The sequence below is a fragment of the Anastrepha ludens genome, chromosome 5 (assembly GCF_028408465.1).
Source record: "Anastrepha ludens isolate Willacy chromosome 5, idAnaLude1.1, whole genome shotgun sequence".
Classification (NCBI taxonomy): Eukaryota; Metazoa; Arthropoda; class Insecta; order Diptera; family Tephritidae; genus Anastrepha; species Anastrepha ludens.
Genome location: NC_071501.1, coordinates 67,968,106 through 67,994,130, shown reverse-complemented (window position 1 = coordinate 67,994,130; position 26,025 = coordinate 67,968,106). Strand labels below are relative to the sequence as shown.

The following is a 26,025-nucleotide window of genomic DNA, read 5'->3' as shown; positions in this document are numbered from 1 at the left end:
ATTGTACGAGTTTGTTTCGGCAATTGCCAAGACTAGGCGAAGACAATTTTCACTAAAAATAAATTTTCAAGCGCTTATAAAGGCTGTACAAAACTTAAAAAATGCTTTTAATAAACTGCAAAAAATACAAATAAATAATTATTTTCATCGAATAAATTAGGTAGTGTAAAGTAAAATAAAAATGAAGCTGCGTGATTTAGCTGACATCGTAAAGATATCAAAAGAACGTTTTGGCTTTATATTGAATGAGCATTTGACTATGAGAAATCTCTGTTCAAAGTATGTAGGTGCCGCATTTGCTTACTGTTGAACAAAGACGTGTTGGCGATTCTGAACAATGGCAAAACTATATGAATTGAACTTCGAATTGCTCCCACATCCATCGCATTCGCAAGATTTGAAGATTTGGCTTTGAGCTGTTCATATAGATATATATATAATATTATATATAACTCTGTGGGCAAAAAGTAAGGTGAATTTGGTTGTAAAATGAAAAATCTTTATTTATTCTTGTAAATCGATTTCACCCCCTTCAAAATAGTCCCCTCTCGATTAAATACACTTATGCCAACGACTTTTCCAATCCCCGAAACATGCCAAATAGTCCATTTCCGGTATAGCCATCAGCACCTTCTTCGATTCAGCTTTTATCTCCTCAATGGACTCGAAACGCGTTCCCCGGAGTGGTCTCTTGAGTTTTGGGAATAGCCAGAAGCCAAACGTAGGCAAATCAGGCGAATACGGTGGTTGCGGAACGATATGCGTGGAATTTTTGGCGAAACGGTATCGAAAGACGAGTGTCAGTGTGAGACGGTGCATTATCGTGATGCAAAAACCAAGAGTTGTTGACCCATAATTCTGGTCTTTTTAGACGAATAGCTTTACGTAAACGAAGCATAACGCTCAAATAATATTCCTTTTTAACAGTTTGGCCAGGTGGAAGGAATTCATAGTGCACCACACCACGAAAATCGAAAAAAACTGTCATCATGACCTTTATTTTTGAACGACTTTGACGTGCTCTTTTCGGTCTGGCCTCGCCTTTAGCACGATATTCGCTTGATTGGTCGGTTGTTTCAGGGTCGTAAGCATAAATCCAAGTCTCATCTCCCGTAATGATGCATTTGAGCTTATCCTGATAGTCTGAAAGCATTGTTTCACACACATCAACGCGACGACTTTTTTCCAAGAAATTGAGAGTTTTCGGTACCAAACGAGATTTGACTTTTCATAGGCCCAAATGGTCTTTCAAAATGGTTTTCACAGATCCTTCTGATATTCCGATCATATCAGTAAGGTCTTTAACAGTCAACCGACGATTTTTGAGAACTAACTCCTTCACTTTATTGACGTGTTGGTCATCTGTTGACGTCGATGGTCGTCCGGAGCGCTCCAAGTCATCAACACGTTCTCGACCCTCTTTGAAGTTTTTTTACCACTTATAAACATATATATATATAATTGGCGCGTACACCTTTTTGGGCTATTTGGCCGAGCTCCTCCACCTATTTGTGGCGTGCATCTTGATGTTGTTCCACACATGGAGGGACCTACAGTTTCAAGCCGACTCCGAACGGCAGATATTTTTTTACGAGGCAGAAATACACTCGGAGGTTTGCCATTGCCTGCCGAGGGGCGACCGCTATTGGAAAAAACTTTTTCTTCATTTAGGTGTTTCACCGAGATTCGAACCTACGTTCGCTCTGAGTTCCGAATGGTAGCACACACCAACCCATTTGGGAAGGGCGGCCGCCAGAACTGTTCGCAGAACCAAGAAATAGCTCGCCGGTAAGAAGAAGAGGTTATTGTTGAAGCTGTGGCCTATTTTGAGGTAATGGTATGGAAATGTTAGAGCGGGGCTGGAATGATTGCGTTGTTTTCGATGGAAAATACGTTGATGAATAAAGCAAATTTTGAGTAAATAAACGTGTTTTCTTTGTTAGGTCCGGGACTTTTCATCCCTTGTGTTACAATAACAACAACAATAAAACTCCTTTCTAATTACAAAAAATTTAGAGTTTTACTTGATTTTTGTAGGGCTTCAAATATTAAATCGTTGTGGTATGGGAATATCTTCCAATTTGTGTTCCAAGCCCAACATTTGCTAGTTTTCCTCAAATTCACCTGCCCAAAAGCAGTAGACTAGTGGAAAAGAAAACCTACTGCTCATCAAATCCAATTTAAAGGCACAATTTTACTAAATAAACGAGCACATCATAATTCTATTTATGTATGTGAAATTTTCTGTAATGATAAATATTTCCGCCTTCCGAAAGAATTATGCTGATTCTATTGCTTTAAACTTCAATAAACTACTCCTTTTGCACCTAAAAATACGTAGTTGCGCACAATTTTGCACAACTCATCACATTTGCACACCGAGTAGAAAAATTTATTAATATAATCCGCTTATGATAAGTAGAGCAGTGGTATGATGAAGAAGAGGTTGCAACAAACAAATTGTACTCAGCAAACTTTACCGTTTCCTTATCAGCAAATGAACACGCTTCACTGAAATATGAAATTCATTCCAATTTCTCGTTTTTCCTATGTATTTGCAGAAATGGAAAATGACCCCAAAACAGCATCCGATGCCACTGCTGCTGTCTTTGTTGCTGGACCAGAAACAAACAGAAAACCAACACATAAGGCGAACAGCAACAACAACAACAACAAATTACAACAGAAAACCTGCAAAGCGAATGGAATTATGAATTCCTACAAATGAAATGGAATGAAATAAAATTAATGCTTATGTGAATATATGCATGTGTGTGTGTATGTGCAACGCACGCATTGAGGTCGTAAACAGCGAATTAGCGTAAAAACTGGGCGTGAACGCCTTGCTGTGTTCAGCTTTGAAATCGAAAATTGTAGCATAACTTTGGGCGCACAAGTATGGTGTTGTGAAATTAACGCACGCTGGTAAGGGAATTAGTGTGAAAAGGTGATAAAATAAAAATTGAAACTCTCCCAGTGAAGGTAGAAAACCGTGTAGTCCTTAACAATTGGGGAGCTTGGACCACCAACGATGCGGTAATCAACTTTCCCAACCATCCGTGCAACATAACGCGACCAACCAAGAGTGTGCAAAAACAATAATCATCTATACAACAACAAATAACGTAAGCGTAAACAACAACAACAAAAACAACAATTTAACTGCTTACCAGCATCAACACCAGCAAAAAGCGCAATCACAGCAGCAACAACAACAACAAACAACAGTAGCCAGTAGAGAGTAGTAAAAGTAGAAGCAGCAGCAGGGCAGCATCCTCATCACCATGAAGGGCTTAACAGCGTTTAAGGAGAAGGCATCGAGCGCTTTTAGTGGGTGAGTTTGCAATAAAAACAAACAAAAAAAAAATCCACATAAAGTTCAAAATTTAATTTAACGGACCAGTGACTGGACGTAGACCATGTAGTTGGGGGACCAAGAAACGAGCGAATGGCAAGCAAATTGCATTTTTGGTGAAGTCAAATCAGTGAAGCTATTTGAGCTTGCGGTAAATGGATTCATTTGTTACGGTTTATTATTGCATCGAATTTCTGCCATTCATCACTTTTAAGGTTGTGCAGAGTGAGGTTGGATAGTGGAAAGAGATGTGGGTTGTAGAAATCAAAAGCAATAAATTTTAGATATGGGCTGTAATTAGAAGTTCGATTTGCTTTGCTAGCATTAAAAAAGATAGTATAAAGAGCCAAGTTTTGGAATAAACTGGTGTTGTTGTAGTGTGAAATAACTGAAATTGAAATTTGAAAAAGTCGAGCCCAGAAGCTGGTTTTGTAACTCCTAAAACACTCAGGCCAAAAAGGCCATTGCATTTAAAGCTCTGGAAAATGAGAGAAGTAACAGAAGGGAAAAGATAGGATAGAATAGAAACATAGAGGTAGTTAGACGAGTGAGATTTTTCCAGATTCTTTGGTAAATCTGAAAATATCCTCCAGTTTGAGAGAACGAATATTAGATACACATTCTCATGACCTTGGAATCCAAAATTCGCATCCTTGTTCCTGCAGAACTGATTCCGATTATTGGCTCTGGTTTCTATGGGTTAACCGCGGATCCCCAGTTGGTTAATTTATCGGCAATTTCATTTTCTTGAACACCGCAGTGTCCTGGAACCCATATTAGTACGAGCTTATTCTATGCTGCAACAGAATTAAGCTTATTCTTACATTCTTCAACAAGCTTTGAGGTTTGCTTTGCGTTCTCCAGAGCCTTTAGTGCAGCCTGACTTTCACTAAATACTTCAATCTGTTTCCCGTTCCATTTCCTCTCCATTATTCATTCTGCTACTTTTAGAATGGCAAAAATTCCTTTTGGAAAACAGTTTCCATTCCTCCCATAGCGTAAGGATACCTATTTCTATCGTTTAAGTACCATCCGGCTATAGAAGCTATTTCATTCTCACGCCTCGAGACTGGTGAATCTTGCTCTCCAAAATGGCCCAAAGAGAATAATCCATCGGATTCGGAGAATAATCCCACCACAATGTAGCATTATAATGAGTTCCCCGTAGGCGCAGGAGGGCTTTTCAGGGCCTTCTAAAATACAATTGCCAAACCATATTTCAATTGCGAAAAACTCCATTTAAACATAGATGTGTATACACATAGTTCTGGGCTAAGAGACTAAGTCGAGAACCTGTGTGATTGTAGTTGAAGATATTCAAATTTCCCCAGTAAAACATCTAGAATTTTTGACTGGTTAAATCTAAGCTCTCTTAAGGTCTCTAAGCTTAGTTGCATTACAGTTGAACTAAAGTTGACAGCGTAATCTAAGAAAGTCTCACAGAGTCTTTGCTGGAATAGAAAGCAGAAAAACTTGCTTACTTCTTCACAGGTGGTGCTTTTGAAGCTGATCTGGCCAGAAACTTTGACAGCAGGAGCAAACCTTCTGATAAGCAATCAGCAAGTTATCATAATGACTTTTCTAATAAATAACAAAAGGAAATACATATTTTGAAAGCCTGTCTACCCCGGGCATGAAACACCAAACGATAGCAAAAGGTTTTCTTATAAGGTGTCGCCCCTCGGCTGCCAATGGGCGACTGCCAAGAAAAGCTCCTCATAAAAAAACCATCTCCTGTTCGCAGGCGGCATAAAACTGTAGGTTTTTCGATTTGTATGAAAACATCGTCTGCATTTTCTTAAAACAATTTTACAAACACTTTTGACACTCAGAAGTGGATACCTTCAAAACGAGCGATTTAAAGGCTATAACAGCTTCTTCAGGCGTTGAAATACGTTGACCTTTGACTTTCAGGCGTTGACATGTTTGGTGTTTGGGAACAAAAAGAAATCATTAGGCGCTCAATCAGAGCTGTATGACGGATGACGTAGTAATTCACTTTTTTGAGTGCTAAAAAACTGTCTTGTGTGTTCCGATACGCAAGAGTTCGCATTGTCTTTGTGAAGGACCTTACGTCTTCCGCGGTTGGTTTTCCTTAATTGTACGAAAACTTCTTCTTTTGATGGATTAAACTCGTGTTGGAGTACCCACACTGCAGTTTACGGTTTTGTGTCTGCGGCTGAATTCAACATTTCTTTACATCAATCGACACGGGTCCTTTTTGTGTAATTACCAAATTATGCGGTGTCCAACGAAAAAAAAAGTCTTATTGACGATCAAACACTCATGCAATATTGACTGTGTGTTGGACTCACTAATACCAAGGATGCCTGTATCTCGCGATACGCCACATGACGACAAGGATCGATGGCCACACTGAAACTAGTAGTGGCTTTTCACATTGGCTAAGTGAGGTGCTTTAACACCATAAGTTGAAGTAAGTTGATCAATTCGTTCCTGTCTCGATAATCCAAGGGGAAAATCTTAAGAAATCATCGCATGAAAATTTTTATGAATTAATTCCATCTTTTGAGCGAGATGAATTTTTCAACTCACTGGAAAGAAAACAAACCAAGCTCATAGGTGAAAATGTATTTTGTAAGTTTATGTTAAAAAGAAACAAACTTTTCGCTAAAAGTGTCGCATTACAGCTCATCACACGTAGTGTGGAAAGGCGCAAAAATATAAAAGGCTACCCTCGTGTATATATAAAATTTACTCGATTCTCGGAATCAGTGAGCGATTTTCCATATAGGAATTGACAGGAGCATCGGAATACTAAAAAAAGATCTTTCAGGATAATTACAGGTTGAGGTATTCAAAATGAATCCGTTACAAATATTGAACTAAATAAAATATGAACTGAAATGCAACAATTCATGCATGTCGCCGGAAAGTTGTAAAATTATTGACATACCAATAATAATAACTCACTCTTGGGTGACAACTTTCTTAAAGCGAAGAACGAACTGAGGGCACAGCAATAAAGCAAGAAAAGAATCGAGCTGTGAATGTAAAAATTCCAAATGTGTGACATTGAACGCACTGGCATGCGGGCTATGCTACGCGAAACGCGTCACCAGGAAGCGCTGATGTCTCGCACTTGTGGAGCCGGAATTCCGGACACGTTCCATGCACGTGCGACCAGAGGAGAGTCGGAAATGGTTATGAAGTGCGAGTTTTATGAGCAGAAGTTTATTTGCTAGGTAACAAAAGCTGCACTGGCGAGTACGAGTTTATGAAGTATGAAGCGGGAAGAGGGAAGTAATAGGAATGTAATTTAATGCAACGAGATCTATTGAGCTTTCACAGAAGTGATTGAGCAGTTTGAGATGGCATTCGAAAAATATTAAATAAAGGTGAATTTGTATGAGTTGTAATTTAGTAAAAGAGCGATGCAGATGACGAGGTGATTTTTATGGTTTCAAGGAATTTGCAGTAGCGAATGCAGAGAATTGTGCTGGGAGGTATAGAAGTGATGTAACGATGCACAAAATTTCAATATTTCACTATTCACCACAATTTAAGTTGATGCAGCGTAATTGCGGCTATTAACGATACACCAAGTACCCATTTTGAGTGTAGGAGTGAAGAGCAGTGGCGGTGCTAGAATCGAAAGCACGAAGCAGACATTGAGTATTTTCAGCCACTCAATTACAAACAAAAGAAAATGAAATTGAAAAGTGTGCAAAGCGTGGAAATGTTATTCATATCAAAAACAGAAAAGGCGAAAGTAAGTGAAAAGAGTCAAGCCGCACAGCTACTCTTACATCGGCATCCTGACAGCCGCCACTCAACAAGGAGGCCTCCGCAAGAAGATGCGCACAAGTGTTTGTCAGACAAGACCATTGTTCCAGCAAAGCGCGTGAAGACTTTTCCGCGTTTTCACGCACTGCTACCGACACCATGAACTCAAATTCATACTTTCGTACGCGTGTACAGCTGTGTTTCGCTTATGGTTCGTACGCCTAAACGCCGCACAACAAATCGACCTGCATTGAATGTGAAATTAAAATTAGAATAAAAGTAAGCAGCCATTCGATTCATTTAAATGTGGATTGAATTTGCTATTGTTGTTGGCACTTTCTTTCACTTTCACTCACTTTTCACGCTCACAATCACATCTTAGTAACGCAGCGTCAAGTGTTTGCTTCGTGCGACCGTCCTCTGCTTCTGTTGTAGATCTTCAAGTGCGTTCTTGGCAGCGTGGCGGCAATTGATAGCTAGGAAAATTCTATGCCAAGCCTAAAGCTACTTTTATTGTTGTCCTCTACGTAACGGCGCTGGCTCTTTCATTCACGTATTGGTATTGTAATTGAAATTGCTTTACTCATTCACTACAACACAACACTTTCATCTTAATGGTTTCTTAATGTGCGTCTTTATATTCCTTTGTTGGTATGAAGCATAGCGCATACCTAGTGACTTAGCAGGAGTGTGAATGTGAAGAGCATTTTTCGTTTATATTTATATCTATGCAGATATATGATGAATGTTTGAGGGGAGAATTTTTCAAATATAATTAATATATTCATGCACTTGTGCTTACATAATTAAGTCACTTTACCATTTTACCATGCAATCATTTGCAGTATTTTTCAGCTAAATTTTTGTTTATAAATTTTTTAAAACAGTCTATGTAGTTCATATGCTGCGAAAACTATCTTAGAAAAGAGAATATCACTTGAGGATATCCGCTTTTTCACTGACAGTCAAGCGGCCGTTCGAGCACTCAGCTCCTCTTATACCCACTCAGATGTGGTTCGATCCTGTCTCTTATCTCTTAACGAGATAAGTGTTCAGAATTCTGTCCAAGTTATCTGGTGGATTCGAAGGTAACTGCAAAGCTGATGAGCTCGCGAGAGCTGGAGCTGCGCAATCAAATGTTAGTAACTTACCCACAATCCACATTCCGCTCTCAACATGTAAAATGATAATTGATCGAGAATTTCACAGCATTGCTGATCGGAGGTGGCGAGTGGAAACTACTTGCGTTACGACCAGACAAATCTGGCCATCCTACAATCTGAAACAGACAAAAGCCCTTATAAGTCTTTCGAAACTCGAACTAAGGCATATAATATCTCTTATCCCCGGCCACTGCCTTTTGGGCACTCACGCACGTCGGCTCGGGGTTCCTCAAAACGACCTGTGCAGATACTGCGAGGACGAAGATGAGGAAGTATCGAGCAGGCATTTGCTGTGCAGTTGTCCCGGCCTAGCCAGAAGTCGACTCGCTCTTCTAGGCTCTCCAACAATTGACAATCTTTCAGTACTCTCGAACCTGAAAATCGAATCTCTCATTAAATTCTTGAAACGAATTAATATCTTGGACCAAAATCTATAGTAAAATTCTCGGTTAGGTGGGGAAATCATATAATATAATGAGCTCTAGGGCAACTCAACGGACCCAACTTGCGGTCGATGTGGCACTCCGATGCGGGGTCACCCTTAAACCAACCAACCAACCATATGTAGTTCGTAATATAACAAAAACATCAAATCAAGGAACCAAACTTTGTACGAAATCCAAAAAATGTTTAACAAATTTAAAAAGATTTCAAAAAATTTTAATCAAAATTTTTAACTTTTCAATCAGAATCTTTCGAAACCTTCTGGGTACGCAGTTTTATAGTCCATTCAATTCAAGTATAAAGGCTGTAAGCTTGAAGTCGTTTCAAATCGATTTGATAATATTGATGATAGTTTGGTATTTTTTTTTTTTGGTATACGATGTTGAGCATTTTCTTCCATATAACGCACAAGTTCGGAAGTATTTTATATGGGTGGCAGTAAAATCCCCTCTCTTCAATTAAAAACTACAATTTCTAAGCTTTTCACCATGCTTAGCCTCATGTATAGGTTGGATGATGACTCAAGTATGTTCGAATAAAGAGAAGTTGTAAAGTTTGTTCGTTGGCTAAGGCGAGTTTCGAGACGCACAGTGATCGAAAGGAGCGATCTTAGGAGATTTTATTAAAGTTTAAAGTTATAAAATACCGCTAAAATTGTTTGTCTTTTATTAACCAATAATCCACTACATGGAATTCGCAAAAAACATTACAAGTGCACTATTCATAAACACTTTTTTCAATACAAAACTTTCCTACATTTAAATGTAAAGTGAATAAAAGCCAAGGACGAGACTTTTCCTCTACATACAATAGTTTCCAAAAATATTCAAAGCTATGTACGATTTCTGTACGTATAAAAACTACGCATGCTTTTATGTGTGAATGTGTCATACCACAAACTATTTGAACCCGCATCTCAAAAAAACTATCGTCCTTCACCAGTCAGCTTTGTGCAGCGCCTCAAATCTAACCACGCCATTCGTTTCATAGACAACCTTACAACGGATACCAATGTGGCTTTAAGTCGCTGGCGCCACAGCTTTTAATCTATTGGACGCCTGAAAGTCTGCAAAATTTTTACTGTTACGACACAAACGAAACTGCGAGAATAACATAACAATCATTCAAAGATATTTACTGGAGATACGAAATAATATTGGCGTCAGACTAACTGGCTGGCGTTAAAGGGCAACTAAACACACGCACACCCACATTTATATGCAGGGAATTTTATAGATATTGAGAAAAAATGCCCATAAAAGTTGCCAAAAAAAAGTTGTGGGGTGAAATGCTGAAAATAAGAAATATGCGAAAGCTGTCAGGACATGGCAAACGAACTACTGAAATACGAAAACAGGAACATTAACAAGAAAGCGGAGTAGTGAGGAAGTGAGTGAGTGAGTGAGTGGCAGAGAAAAATGGCAGATATTTGAATTATGAGACAACAGACAAATATTTGAGAAAAGCAACGGAAGAATGGGGGAAAATGGGTAGCTGGGGCATTTTATGCAGCAAAAGTTGGCCGACCAGTGGCTTGTAAGTGGGTTGATTAGTGGCTAAAGCATGACATTGCGGGTCATTTATATGTATGTATGCGCATTTGTAAGTATCCACTGCAGTCAGCAAGCACAAGTGCTAAGAGGTTGTGGACGAAAATGCACGCTTTTCCGTTGATGCTTGATAATGAAATGTATGCCAATATTAGTCTTCATATCTTCATATTCCACTGCGATGGATATGAATGAGAGAAAACGTGTATAGTTTCTTCATGAGTGAATAAATTCAACCTTTGGCCTCCATCAGCAGCGCTGACTGCCAAACTAGAGAAAAAGAATAAAGTTTGAAATGACTAACAAGCCCCACCGAACACATTTTTCTGGGCAATTAGTAAGGTTTCATGACCAGTTTATTTATCAAATCGAGAAAAATTTCTAAAAAGGTATTTACATTTATTTGTAAGAAATATTTGAGGGAATTTACCCCTCGCTTTATCATCTAGCATCTTTATGGTGTGGTAAAGTTTATGCCGTTCACTCGTAAATACCCGAATAATTGGCAGTAAGTCAGCAGAAAAGTACAAAAGCCAATTGAAGCACTTCAAATGGCGCCGAATACAGGATTATTTGTGTTGCTGTTATGACGACAGTCTTTTGTGTAGTTAATTGATTTTGCATCCAAAGGCTTCGTGCTAGAGGAGGGGTAAGTAAAAGAGGTACAAAACCAAAAGGCATTAAAGAGAAATCGGAGTGGTATTTAAATTGAGTTTTTACTATTTCGATTAACTTCTATAGTTATGGTTATGCAGCCGCCGTAGCCGAATGGGTTGGTGTGTGATTACCATTCGGAATTCACAGAGAGAACGTTGGTTCGAAAACCAAACCGGTGAAACCAAAATTAATAAAAAAAAAGAGGTTGTCTGTAAAGTCGGTTTACTGACGATAGTTTAACGTGACAACGTCATAAGAAAATACTGATGGAATGGTTTGCTTTTTTAAAAGAATATTTTAATTTTATTTGTTTGATAGATATTTTGTATGGATATAGAGAAGGAGGTAAATGGAATTGATCAAGTTACATTTACACAAACGTGAACAATTACGAAACATTCATTAAATTCATGAAAGATACCTTCAATTTGGATTGTGCATCAGACGTTAATAAGCCAACAACACTAAGAGGCACCATCATCGATTTGCCTTTTTCAAGACACTTTACACTCGAAACACCCCCTTTCATTTCCTACTTTTTCTATCATCGTCCTATTCTCAACAGAGAAATGGTTCATTACCATGCACACAGGAAGAAGGCATATGCAAATACAAGTATGTGAATTTATATACAAATGCGCATATACATACATATACAATATATGCTCACTCAAGTAGGACAGAGCCGGATGTCGAACGTTGCCGAACGCGGGGACCATTGTGCTCTTTGTCGTTCGTTCCGCGCTCTCGCTTGCAGTTCAAGCACATTAGCTTACATTTGCTTGCGTACGGAATAGATTCGTATATTTGATATGTCCATATGATTTGTATGCATCTTTACATATAGATTTGTTCGTTTTGAAAATTGCGCGAAATTGTATATGTATATGCATGTTCATATACATATATTAATATAGTATACAACATATCTTATAAGGTATATGGTAAATATTACCATACATTTTTTCCTTCATATATAATAAAAAAATTAATAATAATAACATTGAAACAACAGGTATTATTAACAAACTTGGTTTTATTTTAAATTCTTCAAGTGAATCAAATTAATAGTAATCAATAAGAAGGCATATGCAAATACAAATACGTGAATTTATATATGTACATATGCGCATATACATACATATATACGCTCACTTAAGTAGGAGAGAGCAAGATGTCGAACGTTGCCGTTCGTTTGCTTCGTTTGCTTTGTCGTTCGTTCCGCGCTTTCGCTTGCAGTTCATTCAATGCAATGAGCAAGGTAACGACAAATGAGCAAGGTAACGGCAATGAGCAAGGTAACGACATATGAGCAAGGTAACACTAATGAGCAAGGTAATGACACATTTTTTCGTGCGTGCAGCCTGTTAAATCGAATTATAAGACGTTATCACGTCAAAACATTTTTCTAAGAGCGGTCGCCCCTCGGCAGGCAATGGCAAACCTCCGAGTGTATTTCTGCCATGAAAAAGCTCTTCATAAATATATCTGCCGTTCGGAGTCGGCTTGAAACTGTAGGTCCCTCCATTTGTGGAACAACATCACGACGTACACCACAAATAGGAGGAGGAGCTCGGCCAAACACCCAAAAAGGGTGTACGCGCCAATTATATATATTATATGGTTATGCATATGATTTAAACATCCAAGAGGTGTGTTACGTGAATAACGTGACTAACGCTGTTAAGTCTTCCCTGCGCAATACAGCACCTCTCGGCGCTATAAACAAATCAGAATTGTCTAAAACTGTATTCGAGTTGCTTTTTGTGATGTCGGAATAATGTCAATGCGTGCCAAAATAGTGCCTAAATGTTTGCGCTTGAACAACAAAATTTTTGAACTGATATATTCAGTATCATTAATTAAGACGAACACTTATTGGAGAGAATGATAACATTCGAATCGTACAATTTTTGAACCTATAACAAAGCGTTTGTTCTCGCCCTCCTAATATATATATTTACCTAAGTAAAGGGCCTTTTAAAAGACGCGCATAGATGTTGTTTTAAAATCAAATATGCAAAAATTTGGATTCTTTCAGGTTTCCCTATTTTATTCAAAATGCGACTCTTAACAATTATCTGAGAAGAATTGCATAATTTAAATGCCCATCGTGCGCAGGGCTACAGGTTGTCATATGAGAATTGAAATTGTCAGGGATTCGCTCACACATTGTCGCATTAAGCTCAGTAATCTCGATTCGATTATTGTGTTTTAGTACAGCGATCGTTGTTGGGTTATTCATATCTACTTTACTTTTCAAAAACCCCAGTCTGGTCTGTCAGTCCTTCTTCTATCCTCAACAGAACTAGTTTCTTTAATTTTTTCACCAACCTTTGAATTGTAGATTCATTTGGATGATTATTTGCACCAAAAATTCCACGAATTTTGCGATTTGTTGGTCTTAAAGATCCACACTTTTCATAATGAGCTTCAATAATTTTAACGAATTGTTCTATCGTGTAAATTTGTACATCTGCCTACTTGAAAATGTCAAAGATGCCATGAAAAAAGAGCTACCATCTATGAATTATTCACTACTAATATCTAGGCGTCCTGTTTGAAAGACGCTTTGTGCAGACGCTGCCAGGTGCAGAAATTTAGAATGGAAATCTGCATCAGCGAATGCCTTTGAACATAGAAAGACAAATAGGTTTCAAGGCTCCCTTAAAGGACTTAGGTTCACATTAAACAACATCGAGAATTCTGGACGACTGAAAAAGTCGTTTTAGAAAGGGCTGGAAAACTCACAAAGTGACGTTTGCATGGTTTCGAACTATTCTGCTTAATATCCAACTACCGGGAAATTGGAAGGAATCTTAGTTTTTCGCCCACTGATGAAAGAAGAGTTGCAAGACAATGGGAGAAGTGCAATGCATTAGGTTCATGACATCTTCTCAGAGGATATGTGAACGACTTCAAAATTTAACTGGACGCATCTCTTAATTTTTCTCTGACTGAAGGCAACAAGTTAAGAATTCTTCTTGGTATGGAAGAACTTACTGGGGAAACAAGGTGTAGGCTCTTGGTGAGGTAAAATATAATAAAAATAGTATAGGATAAGGCATAGACTTTAATACTTTGAAGAGTCACTATCGTCTCTATACAAAATCTGAATACTAGCTCTTGCAAAGCGCTAAATTTCGATCGAATTTCGGAAGATGAGTTTCCCAAAGTTCTTTTTTCGGATGTAATTAAGAATCTGTTCTTTCTGCCATGGCTGATAGATAAAGATGCCAGCCGCTAGCTCAGGGAGCTCTGGGCGACTTACATTGACTTACAGAAAAGAGTTCCTTAAGCGACAGTTGAGAGACTTTTGGAGGATAATAAAGTTGCAAATAACATTACTTGTCAGGGTCTAGGTTTGAAATGCATACGAACACTGTGAAAATAAATTCAGGTCACTTGAACAGTAGATGTATGAAAGCCATCTGCGAGATGGTTTCTATGTGAAATTAGATGATTGGGGTTTGTTCCTGGAAAGTGTGCACCTCCTCAACTCAGTGAGCGCTGGGCAAGTACAGCAAGGTACAAAGCCGCGAGATTCTTCTTGTCACGGAAGCAATTTCTAGGGTTATCAACGCCTACGCTCTCGAATTTTGTGCGTATGCTTACCGGACATTGTCCATTAGGTATCCACGCAGTGAGATTTGTTTATTATTATTATTATTACTATTAGTTTGAGTCTTTTCTACAGTAGCCGACTGGATGGTGAAATGGCCTTATCTTAGCACCTCCTAGTCAGCTGTGTTGATCTATTGAGGCTGAGATATAGGCATCTTGGATCTCCCTTTTTTACTAAACTTGTGGAATTAATTTATTTTAGATTTACCCCACCTGATGAATTTCTTCAGTATTATGAAGCATTTAACACAACCGTAAATTGCCATAATTCGGTCGTCTCCATTACCCTCAAGACCTACTACACCAAATGATAAAAAATCGAAAAAATTAATTATTATTAATTTTTATGGTATTAAGGAAATCACTACATATTTCAGAGATAGAGAACTCAATGATCGAGATGGGGCCAAAGAAGCTTGAGGATTACAAGAAAACAACCAAAATAACAACATACGTGTAAAACTATTCCCTAGTATGGATACGCACTTAATAAAATTGAATTTTATTCCAATTGGACTCATATGTTTCAGTTCTTACGCAACATACATACACCGGAGCAAGTGAGTTAAGAAAAAATCCACCAACACCATCCACCCTTATTCGACCCCAGCAATTGAGAAATATAATCTGATTTGTTTGCCTGCAACAAATTCACACTCACTTATTTACTTGCTGTTGCTGCTGTCAGCTCCTTTGGGAGTTCGGTTTGCCTTGGCTGGCTAGCCACTGTGGTAAACAACAATAATCGCTTTCTCAACCTGGTGTTGTTATTATTGGTGGTGGGTGGATGCTTCCATATTGGCCGCTGATTGCCGGTATCGCACTTTTGCCGGTAAGTTCTCTGCGGTGTGTGTGGGTGCAGACAATGTGGGTTTATGATGCTTTTTCCACATGTTTTCGCATTTCTCAGATTTTATTGCTCAATTACGTTGAAAGCTTCCAATCAACAGGTATTTTAGTGGCTTCACGGATCTGGTATGGCCAGTTGGCCATTATGGTGTAATTTATATGGCCTTTGGGAATGACCAGCATTTGTCAGCGAATGTCATAATCAAGGTGTGTGAGAATTTTTGATTAGAAAATAATGAATAAGAAAAAAAGGAGTGCTGGCTATAAGAGAAATAATTTCTTCTTCTAAACACACTTCGCTCATTTGCTGCAAGAGTGTCCTAATCCATAAAAAAATATCTAGATATACATATTTTCATCTAATACTGTTTAATTGATATCGACGTGAATTTTTTAGATACATTTTTTAAAAGGAGAGCTTGGGGTTAATTACAAAATTAAGTTACTAAATGTTATTCAATATGAATAAAATATATTAAAGGAATATCATTTAAATTAATAAAAAGCTGTTTAAGCCCTCATGCTACGGGCTTACGGGAAATTAAAAATCAAACGAAAAGAAGTTTTGTAAATAGTATATAAAATGTAAGAACCTAACTTTTCCAATAAGTATCAGCATTTTTTGAAGAAAATCTGCTATCTAAATCAATTTCTATATAGAAGCTATACTCTTAGAGCGGAATTGAAAATCAAATCGATCGTTGAGGCCTTCTGGTACGTCATTAAATCTATTAACACTGCTTTAGTGTCCTACCGGTAGTTCACTTCGTAAAAAAATTGTTAACTCACCGCTTGATGTAAACGATTTATGAGGGGTGCCTTTTATATGTCGGGATTAGAGAACAAAAACAAATTTTAATCATCGAAAATCACTTTATTGTTTTTTAAAATATTCTCCATGAAGATCTATACACTTTTGCATGCGTTTGAACCAATTGTCGAAGCACTTTTGTCACTCGGAATGAGGTACCTCCAAAACATGCATTCTGAATGCCGCAAGCGCTTCTTCATGTGTCGAAAAACGTTGACCTCTCAGTTTGTTTTTTACGTATGGGAATAAAAACAAGTCATTAGGTGCCAAGTTAGGACTATACGGCGGATGACCCATTAATTCGATGTTTTGGGTGCTCAAAAATGCAGTTGTTTGAGCCGATGTGTGAGAGCTCGCATTGTCCTGGTGAAGAGTGATCCGTCTTTGGCGATTGGTTTTCTTAATTTCTTGGAAGATAACTGGCAAACAAATGGTAGTGTACCACTCAGAATTTACTGTTCTGCGTTGTTCTAGTGGTACGGTTGCGATATGTCCAGTTTTTCCGAAAAAACAGGCGACCATTTGCTTGGAAGTGCTTCGTGCGCAAACAACTTTTGTTGGATTTGGCTCATCTTGAAACACCCATACAGTCGACTGCTGTTCACTTTCGGGCTCATACGCGTAAATCCATGATTCATCACCTGTCACGATATCATAGACGTGTTTCGAAGCCCCGCGATCGTATTTTTTGAGCATTTCCTTGGACCAATCGACACGAGCCTTTTTTTGAGCGATTGACAAATTGTGTGGGATCCAACGCGAACAAATTTTTTCGACAGTCAAATGTTTATGCAATATTGAATGTACGCTGGTCCCACTAATGCATAAGATTGTTTCAATCTCACGATAGGGCACATGACGATCTTGCAATATCAGTTCGCGCACAGCATCAATGGTTTTCGGAACAACAACTGATTTTGGACGACCTTCACGAAATTCGTCTTGGAGTGAACTACGACCTCGATTGAATTCACCATACCATCGATAAACACTGGTCCTTGATGGAGCTTCTTCGCCAAAAAATGAATTAAGTTCATCCATGCAATATTGCTGAGTTAATCCACGTCGAAAGTTGTAAAAAATAATCGCACGAAAATGTTCACGATTTAATTCCATTTTTGGACCGAGATGAATCTTTTAAATTACTGTAAACAACACAAATAGCGCTGGTATTTCAAAACGTTCTGAGTACGTAAAAGCCAAAAAATGTCAAACTTTGCGATACAGCTGTCAGTTGCCAGATTGCAATACCAGGGTTGCCAAATCTTGCCAAATAAAAGGCACCCCTCGTATATGCGAATTCTTTACATCGAATTTTTTTTGTTATGAAGTCAGTATTTTTTATTCTTTGTATTACTCTTTCTCCGAATATAATCAACCCACAGCTTTAAATTTTCATTACTTCTTACTTCTTCAAATATAATTATTGATGTTAGTGGTTTCAAGCAATCCACTTAGGCGGATGTTGATGGACTTCGTACAGGAATTTTCGTTGAAGATTGGAAAGAAGCACCTATGTATCTTCAAAAGTGGAATAAAGAATGACGTAACTAATTATAGGCCTATCTCTAAGCTCTCGACTATCTCCAAACTTTTTAGAGGAGACTTAAAGGAAAAAAGCACTTTTCAGCTTCATAAGTCAGCACGGTTTTGTTGCTGGGCGATCGACACTCACTGTAGCCTTTTCAGCGAATATTAATTTTTTTAAAGTCTTCAATAAGATAACTCGTCTTACTATTTGTTCTTTATATCAATAACATTGTGAAACATCTTGACGGTCATTGCCTGGGGGCAGAATGACTACAAGTCGGGATGAAAGATCTAGTCCCATATAGTAAAACCTCAAAATTGTTTTGTATTCTTTGGTCAAATGAGCATTTTAAATTTGCAATATTTTGCCTAAGTGTGTTTAGAATAAAGGAAAAACAGTGCTAAAATGCATATCGGAGAAAAATGTGTAATTAAGGTGCATATAGTAAAGGAATGATTTTTAAAACATTTTAACGCATCATCACCCATCCGCACGGGCGTCACCTGTCGGTTAGTTGGCTAAATGATAGTCCAGAGTATTGTTTACAAGCGCGCGGAAGCATTTTGCCGCGAAAAAAGAAATTTTTATATTATATTACAATATATTTTTTTATATTTGGCAACCAGCGATTGTTCGTGAGCTCGAGCACCTTAAAGTAAATAAAGTTTTTGTTTATGGTACTATTACTCGTTACAATAATACTGGTAGCATCGCGAAACGTCTTGGAGGTGGTCATCAAAAGATTGCAACATCACGTGAAATGGTTCAAAAAGTGAAGAAAAGACTTGAGCGAAATTCCCGATCGAAGTGCAAATGAAATGGTGGAAGAACTGAAAATATCTGACCGTAGCATCCACCGTATAGTGAAAAATTATCTCAAAGTCAAGTCCTACAAGATCCACAAGGCGCATGATCTCACACTAAAACAGCAATAAGTCAGACTTGATAAAGCGAAGGAGTTACTTTGCGTGGCCGAAAGCGGTAAATTTCCAAACATTGTGTTTTCTGACGAGAAAAATTTTCAAATTGAGCAATTCGTAAACTCCCAAAACGATGTGATTTATTTGGACAACCGTTCATACGAGAATTTGAGTCACCGATTGACCACCAGGAGGCAGCACCCGACACAGGTAATGGTTTGGGCGTCTGTAACCGCAGATGGGTGCTCTTCAATCGTTTTCATCGAGTCCGGCATCAGGTAAATGCGAAATATTAGCGGGGTAGACAAACATTTCGGTGGCAGACCATGGACTTTTCAACAGGACTCAACTCCGTCTCACAAAGCTCGAGTGAATCAAGAATGGCTTAAAAACAACGTTCCAAGCTTCATAACGTCCACCAAATGGCTCTCCAAATTCACCAGACACGAATCCGATGGATTTTTCTCTTTGAGACATTTTGGAGAACGAGGTCCGAACTAAAAGATTCACCAGTCTCGGGGCGCTGAAGGAAGCCATTCTCTGCGAGTGGGCCAAAATACCTGAAAGTCACATTCGGGCAGCTTGCGATTCGTTTCTGGACCGTCTCAAAGCAATAACCAAGGCAAAAGGTGATCATATCGAGCAAAAGTAAATTGATTCCTAATTTTGTATAATTTTCAAAAATTTTTTTCTTTGAATTGAATAAAATTTATGGTCTATTTAATTGGTTACACTTCGAGTGCCGCACCCTGTATTTAAATACGATATATTTTTTTTATTTTCTGTGACTTACAAATTCTTTGCACAAAGATTTTGTGGTTAGTGATACTATTCTATGCAGCTGCAGTCTGGAGGACGTCAGTTGGTAATTCTAGGCAAGACTAAGGTATCCAGGACATGGGATCATATGCCAACAAAATACTGTCTGTTAACTTTTCAAAAATTCTCAACAACTGTTAAACGAATTTACGACCTTCAGACTATTCAACATCGCCTTTGAATTACGGGAATATCTTCTCCACACAAATCGTCTCCAAGAACGCCGAGCGTTGCAATTTAGTATGCACCTACGCGCTAACTTTACAGCCATTAGCACCGGCGAAGTGGTGCACTCGTACACTTACTTAACCTCTTATTTAACCTTAGTTTTCGGCTGCAGGGCTATGTTGTACTTTTCAAGCTGTATTCTCACCAAAATTAAACATTCTCTCTTTCTGAAAGTATCTCTCAATCTGCAATCAATCACTATTTACAATGTTTATAAGACTGTCGTTACATCACTGGACTGTTGCAAAAACCTCATTGAGAACGATGTAGATAAACTCTATATGAGCAAAACGTATGGGACCCAGACATTACAAATAAACAAGGTAACTGGGTAGCAGACAAATTATAAAGGAAACGAAGCTGACTCTCCAACATCAATATTTCTCATAATCAGGACGTACCGTTACTTTCTTGTCAACACTGTCTCAAAACTGACTTATAAAAGCAACAGATGATCAACAGAGCCAACGGGCATATAAATTTGGCATAAAATCGAGGAGAAAAGATTTTATCTTCTCAACCACTTGTAGCACTCTTCCCTTGGTCATGCTACTGGACTATTACTGGTCGCTGCTTAATTGGAGTACAGCTCCCATGAGGACGAAAAAAGCGAAGCCGCAGAAAACTATTTCTTCCACGGCTCTGACGAAGGGAAGAAGGCTCTTCTCCCTTTGGTTGTCTAATGGGCCGACGTTTTCTGTAATTTTGATAAGCGAGTATCCACTTAATCCTATTAATAGGTCTCTATGTCAATATTTCAATTATTTCAGTAGAATTACCTATTATATTTAAATTAATTTAAATTTTTTATGTCGAAATTTGGTAGCTAGATGCAGTATTACATCGCAATCATCATTAAAAAAAAATGCCAGCTACTTCTTGGCATACTTTCGCTAATTAGGACTCTGATCTGGTATCGCCATAGACCAAACTGGTCTCTGCGTAGCTTTGGCCAGCTAGAATAACCTAACCTAACCTACTTCTTGGTGTGTCACCGACTATTTATTTACTTTCAAATAATTAACAGCTCGACTCATCCCACTCTCTTTTTTCATTTGCTTCTCCTATTTCCAGCATTAAACCGAACATCGAAAAATTTGAAATCTCGAAAAACCATCATGGCGGCTATGGTGGCTACGAGGAAATGGAGGATGGTGAGAAGATTGGCGATGGACCAGGCGGTGGCATTCGATACGATGACGACAGACCCGATTCGCCAGCCTCATTTGAGGAAATCGAACGCCCGCCATTACGAAAGATCGATAAATATTGCAAAGCGGAGTGTCCTTGTTTGCCGGCGCGTTACACGATTGCGGTGATGGCGTGTGTGGGATTTATGATATCCTTTGGTATGCGTTGCAATATGTCGGCGGCGAAGCTGAAAGGCGAACAGAATCATGTGAGTAAAACCAAAGGAGCATCAAAGATGAAGTTCAATAACATTAAATACACACATACATATGTATATGAATATACAGTAATGCTCAGATAAAAGTTACCATTGTAGAGATTTGTCAAATTACATAGATATAAATACGCTCAAAAGTATACTTTTTATTCATATTGTATATGTCGGCCGCCGTAGCCGAATGGGTTGGTGCGTGACTACCATTCGGAATTCAGAGAGAACGTAAGTTCGAATCTCGGCGAAACACCAAAATGAATAAAAAGCTCGGCAGGCAGTGGTAAACCTCCGAGTGTATTTATGCTTTGATAAAGTTCCTCTGCCGTTCGGAGTGGGCTTACAACTGAAGTGTATGTGCCAATTATTTATTTCTATGTCTGCTAATATTCTGTATATTATAGTTGTATGAGGTCATTTTAAGACTGCTGGTAAACTACCCCACCGGCCATAATCGATTACCCTTTGTACCGTCCATTGTGGAACAATATGAAGACGCACGCCACAATTAGGAGAAGAAGCTCGGCCAAACACCTGACAGAAGTGCTGGCGTCAATTATAATTTTTTTTTTTTGTTTTGCATAGTCGACTGAGCTGGCCATTGAGACAAAATGCGGACTATTATAAAAAATTCATTATTTTCATGGTTTAAAACTGTTTTATGGTTGATATTTAGCATGCGAGCGATGCTACGACTAGTAACATGACGTTCAACTTCGATCATTTCTGTGATTTTATCGACATTTTCGATATTATCGACATTTTCTTTAACATCAAAAATGCCTGAACGGAATCGACGAAACCAAAATTGCACATAATGAGCGGTTACAGTATCGGCACCATAAACACCATTCACAATTTCAGCAGCCATATTGCTTGCATTTTCGCCCTTATTAAAGAAAAACTGTAAAATAGGTATATCGAATTTTTCCATTGTTGACTGCCAATGTTAACAACCTGTAACTCTCAACTGAATGAAACAAACAAAAAAGGAAAAGAAGTTTTTTGGTGTGAAATGTCACCAAGACAACGAGCATACACTTAACATTGTTCGATCGGTCACTACAGTCATCTACTGAGCAAAAAATGCATTCCGTTTTTCACAAGGTAATATTAAAAAAAAAAAACAGCACACCTGGCCCCATGGCTGGTAGGAATGTGACTGCTAATGGATTCTTAGCCTTCATTAGGATGTCTGGATCTTAGATATCGGGGATAAGTGACGTGATATTAGCATACAAAATATCTTATGGATTGCAATACTTCTCCGTTCTTATGCTACCTAATGCCTTATCTTACTACTTATCTATCTAAAGACAGTGAAGTCGCTGTATCAGCTATGTAGCGGCAGGTAATTCTCTCGCGAAGTAGTTCTATTTCCTTAAGGGAACCGTCCAGATCATGCGCTAAAAAAAAGCTATTTTTTTATTCATTTTATTGCATTTTAATGTACAAAATGGTGGCCGCGCGTAAACGCCTTAAAATCGAAGTGCAAAACTGTACCAAGCAGATCTCGGGAGCGGCTAGTCTGAAACAAAAAAATCAAAATGGGTTAGATTCAGTATAACAAATACTAGTTAATCCACCTACAAAAATCAATATTTATCGAAAAATATCAAAATGGAGGACAAAAATTAAAAAAAAATGCACTTTTTTCGCTGTTTTTTTAAATAAACAAATAGTAACAATTCAAAATTTTAATATTTTATAGGTGGGCTAACTCGTTTAGTATGTGTAGATTATGTGGTTTAAATTTCAAAAGACTCGGTCTAACAGGTTTTGTAAACTCCTTGGTACCGTTTTTGAAACGTTGTTTTGAGAAAAACGCGTTTAAAGTTTTTTTTAATATAAAATTGAAAAAAAAAAAATTACCTCGACGCAATCAGCAATGCATGCACCGTAGGGAACACCTTCTGCACTCTCCATTTCATCATTCTTCTGCAATTGAGCTCGTTTCCTTTTCGTTCTGGCTTCTTTTGAAGACTCCAAGCTGCGGCGATTCGCATTGCTGACGCGCTCGCTATCATTCATCCTGATGTACTTTGCACGCAATTTCTACCACTTTTTGTTTGGGCGCCATGCTCCAGACAAGGTTGTTGAAACTTTCATTGTTATTTTGAGTATGGCCACCCAAACACCGTTCGAGCAATTCTGATTTAGTAAGATCTTCGTAAATCGGCTTCAACAGTTCTTGAACATCAGAAGCAAGAGCGGGTTTATGTTTGTACGGTTTCTTATCAGCTTTTGCTTGAAGGTAATTACACCAGGTGATCGAGCAGTCTGAATGCTGAAATTAAACACAATATTTCTACATACATATACTTTCGAAAAATGTAAAAGTGCCAAACTAGACGGTCCCCTTAAATTAATTGGTTGGTATTTGTTTGCAAATTTTGCCGTCATTTTTTATTGACTTGTCATATATAGAAACAAAATTTACAAGATCAGCCTGCTTGGCGTTGCATTTATAAAAAGGAATTAGTAATTGGAAAAATAATAAATTGAAGGTATTGCACATATGTAAATATATTTGTTTTTATTAAGAGAAGAAAAATTAAAAATAGTAGAAAAAATTCTTATTTGTGTACTGTGTTAACAATTATCTGAGCAATTCTTTATCTATATATGTAAATATGTACTTACCTATACATATATGTATATGGGAGTATGTTCATATGTCTGCACTATTAATGAGTGCCATATCATTGTTAGGCAGCTGAAATTTAACTAATTTGTAAAACCATATGAGTGCTCGTGTAATTGTGTGTGCCATGAATATCTGTCAATTAATTTTTGATATATGCCAAACAAGCCGAAGGCTAAAGTCACGTCCTTAATTTCGACATGCTGGAATTCAAAGCATTTTATTTGTACGCCGACAACTTTTCTTATACTAGCATCTAGCTCGTGTTTCCCATTTCACATTCGAAGCTTCATATCTCACAATTCAAATTGTCAATTTTACATTTTCCACCCTCTTCTCTCCCATGATTATGCATCTTTTTTTTATTTGTACGTTTTGTAAATGTTTTTAGATTCGTTTGGCGGTTATGGGCGTAATTCCGTCACGCTCGTTAATAATGCCTTGAGGGCTTCATTTGGACTTTCGGCTGGCGCCAACTTTTGCAACAGCAACAGGATGTTTTCGCACTTATTTTCCGTTTCTTTCACCGCACTCTCCTCCATTTCTTCTGCTTCTATTCCTTTTGTTACTCATTTCGCAACTTTTTCCATGTCATTGTTGCTATGCACTTAGCCCTTATGATTCCGCATCATTTGTTGCAAATGTGCATTGTGGTTTCATACTTATATATGTATGTACATTAATGTGTATTGGGGAGTCGAAAAAGGTTCGGTAATAAATTTGAGAAAAGCTAAAATATTGTTTTTATGTGTTTTCGATCAAATTTATTGCATAAAATATGTGCCATTTTAATCGTTGCTGCTTTGACATTTTTTAGATCGATTTTCATAGAATTCTAAGCAATTTTTAAGCGCTCCCGGTACATTTTCAAGATCTATTGAATTCTACTTGAATACATTTTTTCTCAATCAAATCTATCAGAGTTTGGCTATCCGAAGCAAAATTGTGAGAGCAAGTAAATTGTTAGCTACGTTACCGGGTACTTGGCAGCTGAATTCACACATATTCACACTCTCCGCTAATCAGTCATTGTTCAGATGGCAACGAAACACCGCTTTCAAGACCTCGGTTACGCCAGCCAATTAGCTAATTCCTTCCAAATCGCTGAGAGAGTCGCTGAACGACTGCATTAAGTAGTACAAAAAGCCTAAAGTTGATGATTTATTTTGGAAGAGTGAACACAAGAAAAGCTATTATTTTTTATTATTCTAACGCCAAATTGGCGGCGACAGAGCCAACCTTTACAAACGACTCTTCGTAAAACCCTTTTACTGGCCGGATACCTCTCGTTTTTTCTTTAGAGTATCATTATTACAAACTCGTTGTTGTAAATTCAAATCTATTTCTAAAACTGTAAAGAATCGAAAACACTTGAATAGGTAAATTTACTCAAAACATCGTAGCTTTTACAAATGTCAAGCAATGACAATCAAATTTTGGTAGGAATGTTAATCACAGCCTAACAAAAAAAACAAAACAGAACTGAAACTGACTTTGAGCGCCACCTGGCGGTTATTCTGGGTGGTAATTGGCAAACCTGGTGGTTGATCAGGGTGATAAATGGCAAATTTGATTTATGCTGACTGATAGTAAACACTTTATAGAACAACTTTTATAGAAAAAAAGTACTTAAATTAATTGTATATTTGGTGCGAAGTTAATATATTACATACGTGTTTACGATTTTAGTTTATAATATACAGTCTGCTGCGTGACCGCCGTAACTTGGAAACTATTGGACCGATTCGATTCTGCTTTGCATGGGCTTATAATAGTTTTTATACGCAATGTTTTCAATAAAATATATAGTTTTTTTTCCATATACGATAATGAGAGGAGCGGTTTTTTCAGTGTGCTTCTGAATTTGTACTCTCCTGCACGTCCTGCACGTCTCCGAATCGTGTCTTTGGAACATTAATACTACTTTTCCTTAAAACTGGTTCAGCAGCGATAAGGTCGGCTTTATCACAAACAAATTAATAACCTTTTGACTTGTGGAGATATTTTTGTTTTTGTGTTTTTTTTGGCCTTGGTCGGAGAAGTCGGCAACGTTTTTAACTTTGGTATACCGTCACACATTTATTCATGAACGCCTTCGACTTCTTCAAATATTTTGCTGCAGGCGTACGTGACATTTTTGGTGACAACTCATTTTGTAAAAGCAATCTACGCTTTTTTAAATTTCGCACCAAACTAACAAATTGCATAACGCGTATTGCGAAAGGGATACGCCTGCTAGCAGCATTTCATTTTTTTATAACGGAGCTCAAAGTTTGAATTT

At 37.9% G+C, this 26,025-nt stretch overlaps 1 protein-coding gene across 3 annotated transcripts in view; it reads left to right on the top strand.

Moving 5' to 3' along the window:
• LOC128864380 (vesicular glutamate transporter 1) overlaps positions 1-26,025 on the top strand; it is a 42,852-nt gene that overhangs the window by 9,118 nt on the left and 7,709 nt on the right. For all 3 annotated transcript variants that reach the window (XM_054104014.1, XM_054104012.1, XM_054104013.1), the window contains exons 3-4: positions 2,562-3,334; positions 20,773-21,097. In XM_054104014.1, the coding sequence (XP_053959989.1) occupies positions 3,285-3,334; positions 20,773-21,097 (375 nt within the window). In that variant the 5' untranslated portion in view covers positions 2,562-3,284. The remainder of the gene's footprint in view (positions 1-2,561; positions 3,335-20,772; positions 21,098-26,025) is intronic.